The sequence below is a fragment of the Microtus oregoni genome, unplaced genomic scaffold (genome assembly GCF_018167655.1).
Source record: "Microtus oregoni isolate MIOR12 unplaced genomic scaffold, Mior012 000098F_ref0000018, whole genome shotgun sequence".
Lineage (NCBI taxonomy): Eukaryota > Metazoa > Chordata > Mammalia > Rodentia > Cricetidae > Microtus > Microtus oregoni.
Window position 1 is genome coordinate 3,098,418 of NW_024544711.1, and position 3,523 is coordinate 3,101,940.

The window sequence follows — 3,523 nt, forward strand, 5'->3', positions numbered from 1 at the left end:
GTGCGGGTTTGAGATGGGGAAAGTCGGAGACATTTATATGAGGGACAAGATCTCTGGAATTGCAAAACCAAGGTTTATGGAGTCCAGGAGGCATCTCTGTTCCTCCCCTCTGGGGTGTGGGAGAGAAAGGGAGAGTACAAGAAAATGGTTGGGAGTTTTATTATTGGCTCTTGAAAGTTGAGGATCAAACAACCCCTTTCCAGGAGTCTCCTAAGACCACCAGAACCATAGATATTTACAATGTGATTCATAACAGTAGCAAATTTACAGTTATGGAGTAGCAACGAAACTATTTTTATAGTTGGGGTCGTCACAGCATGAGAAACCGTATTAAAGGGTCACAGCATTAGGAAGATTGAGACCCACTAATTTAGAGGCTCAGAGTCCATGACTACCATGGTACGGAGTGTGGCAACTGCCAGGGTCCAACAGGCAGAGGCTCCTGTCTTGATCTCAAAGCACAAGGCAGAGAACTGGGAATGGCTTAGGCTTTTGAAACCTCAAAACCTACCCCTCCAACAAGGGCACACCTCCAATCCTTAGCACAGTTTCACGACTGGGGATCAAGTATTCAAATATATGAGGCTGTGGGGGTCAATCTCAGTCAAATCACAATTAATCCAACTATCCTTTAACCCTAGTGCCTGTGATCTGAAAGCCCTCGCTATGCCTTCACTGTTTCCCACAGGTCTAGCTTGAGAACACTTGTGTGATGTTTTATTCTTTTGACTTTTTGAGGGGCCTGCCACCCATCTCCCAAATAAATCACACATGGAGGCTTATTCTTAGTTATGAATGCCTGGTCTTGGCTTGTTTCTTGCCAGCTTTTTCTTAACTTAAATTATCCCAGACTAACTTTTGCCTCTGGACTTTTTCCTTTTCTTACTTCTGTACATCTTACTTTCACTCTGACTCCTTAGCTGGCCGGGCGGCCGGGCGGCCGGGCAGCTGGCTGGGTGGCCGGGCGGCTGGGCGGCTGGCCCTTGAAGTCCTCCCCTCCTTGTCTTCTTGTTCCTCCTCTTCCTTATTTTCTCCTTCTATTTATACTCTCTGCCTGCCAGCCCCGCTTATCTTTGCTCCTGCTTAGCTATTGGCAGTTCAGCTCTTTATTAGGACCATCAGGTGTTTTAGATGGGCAAAACAACAACAACCAACAAACAAACAAAAACAAACCAAAAACCCCCCCAAAACAAACAACCCCCCCACAGTTTCATAGAGTTAAACACATGCAGCATAAACAACAGTTACACACCTGAAAACAATATTCCCCAACAAACACTTTTCTGTTCCTTCCGACCCTGCAGTTCTTTTCTTGGGGGGAGGTAGGACTTCTAGGGAGGTGGAGAAAGTCTAAGAATGATTTTTTGCTCTTGCATTGAGCCTGATGTGTAGAAGATACTCGCTGGGGTGATGGCGCATGCCTTTAATCCCCAGCACTCGGGAGGCAGAGGCAGGCAGATCTCTGTGAGTTTGAGGTCAGCCTGGTCTACAGAGCGAGTTCCAGGACAGCCAGGACTGTTACACAGAGAAACCCTGGCTCAAAAAACCAACCTGTCTCGAAAAACCAAAAAAAAAAAAAAAAAAAAAAAACCAGAAACAAAAAAAGAAAAAGAAAGAAAGAAAGAAAAGAAAAGAAAAAAAAAAGAGGATACTCAGTGAAGACCCGTGGAATGAATGACGTGGACTCATGAGACCAGACAGGGCTACATAGCCAAACTGTCTCAACAGACAAGCAAACAACAACAAAATTCCAATCACACAAAACCAGCAGATTGTTATTTTAAAAATATTTATTTTGTGAGCATGCATGTATGTATGTATGCATACACATACACACGTGTGTATACACACACACACACACAACTGTGTCACAGCACGTGTGTAATGGTCAGATGGACAACTTTCAGGACAGAGGTCTTTCCTTCCATGTGGATCCTGAGGATCAAAATCAAGTGTCAAGCTTGGTGGCCTTTACCCATTGAGCCATCTAGACTGTCTTTCTTCCCTTACATCGTGGTTTAAGATTTTAATAACTGTAAGACAGAGGATTCGTTGGTCAAGAAGTTCTGATCAACCTGACCAGGACCCTCAGAAGCCAGGACAATGTAAATGTTCATTTCTTTTTCTCCCTTTGGCACTAGGCAAAAAGGCCGGCTCCTTGGAGAACAGCCAACGTTGCCGACAAACCCACTGCCAGGGATGAACGCACTGGGGCTACGACTATGCCAGAGTTGTACCCCTCCGAGTGGGGCTCAGAGTTTAAAAAAGGATTTCCTGTAAGTGACAGGTGAACTACTTTGGGCAGCTCATCTGGCCTAGGTTGCCTATACAGCCTGTTGTAACTGAGATCAAGTACGCTGAGTTTGGCTGGCAGTCCCTTAGGTACCTGCTCCAGTTCAGTGTAAGACAGATTGAGCGAGTTTAGCTTGCTAGGCCAGTCACACCCGGGGGCGCCTTCAGTATCCCGCAGTGAATTGTGACTAAGGTCCAGTTCTTCCAGCTGCAAACTTGCCTCGGCCAGCGCAGAGCACACGCCGCTGGGCGTCTCCATCCCGGCGTTGCGCAGCGCTAAAACTTTGAGGGCCGGAAACTTGCTCCGACACAGAGCCGAGATCAGTCCTCTCTCGCCCAATTCGGGGTTATTGGACAGGTCTAAGGTGGCAAGGGCGGGGAAGACTCGGACCTGTTCGCAGGAAAAGTTGAGTGAGTTTGCTTGGGCAATATGCAATACCTTGAGTCCTGGCTTTAGCCACTGCTGCAGTTCTGCGAGCCAGGCATCCCTTGTCGCCCACGACACGTTGCTGAGGCGCAAAGTGTTGAGATCTGGTCCAGAGGCTTCCAGGAGCGGCGGCAGCGCGGTGCCGGTTACCTCGAGGTTTTCGAGGGTTAATTCCTTGAGGTTGGTAAACCCGAGCAAACGCAGGACTCCGAATAGCATCGGAGCAGGAACCCGCGCGTTCCCCAAGGTAAGCCGTTCCCACAGCAGGGACTCGAGCACATCTGTGATGTCCTTCGACGGGTTTGCTTCGGTGTCCACACGCTTTAGAAAATGTTCCAGGCTGCGGCCGCCGCCGTAGAACTCCACGTCTATTGCCCCGATACACAGAACAGCGCTGGACCAGTTCGGCTGCGGATCTGAGAAGTTGCAGGCGCAGCGGACGCCGTCGTCATCCAGCTCGCAGGGCTCTGGCGCGGCAGGGAAGGCGTGTGCCAGCGTCAGTAATAACAGAAACAAGCCAAGCTGACGCTCCTGAGGAGACAGCAGTGGTCAGGGAGACTCTTGGGGTTCCTCAGGTGGGCCCGGTTCCACCCCAAGACTATCTGACTCACCATGGTCGATAGATTCTGAGAGTTTCGATGGCCCAGGCCGGCTCTGAAAACGGCTTCAGGCTCTTTCCTGTACAGCGGTGTTCTCTGGTTTCCAAGTTTCACGCGCTTGTTTGCTCTCTTTGACAGCCCCTGTGAATTTATGTAATCTCGGGATGTCACCCAGTCCCCTCCTCTGTGACCTCTAATCACTTCC

General features: G+C 49.2%; 1 protein-coding gene across 1 annotated transcript; it reads right to left on the reverse strand.

Annotated features, from left to right (window-relative positions):
- Positions 1–1,772: 1,772 nt before the first annotated feature.
- LOC121442926 (monocyte differentiation antigen CD14-like) lies at positions 1,773–3,523 on the reverse strand. Its single transcript, XM_041644556.1, has 2 exons — positions 3,331–3,523; positions 1,773–3,250 (listed from the first exon to the last, which is right to left on the reverse strand). Exons 1-2 carry the CDS (start codon positions 3,331–3,333, stop codon positions 2,138–2,140), a joined length of 1,116 nt encoding a protein of 371 aa, XP_041500490.1. The 5' UTR covers positions 3,334–3,523; the 3' UTR covers positions 1,773–2,137.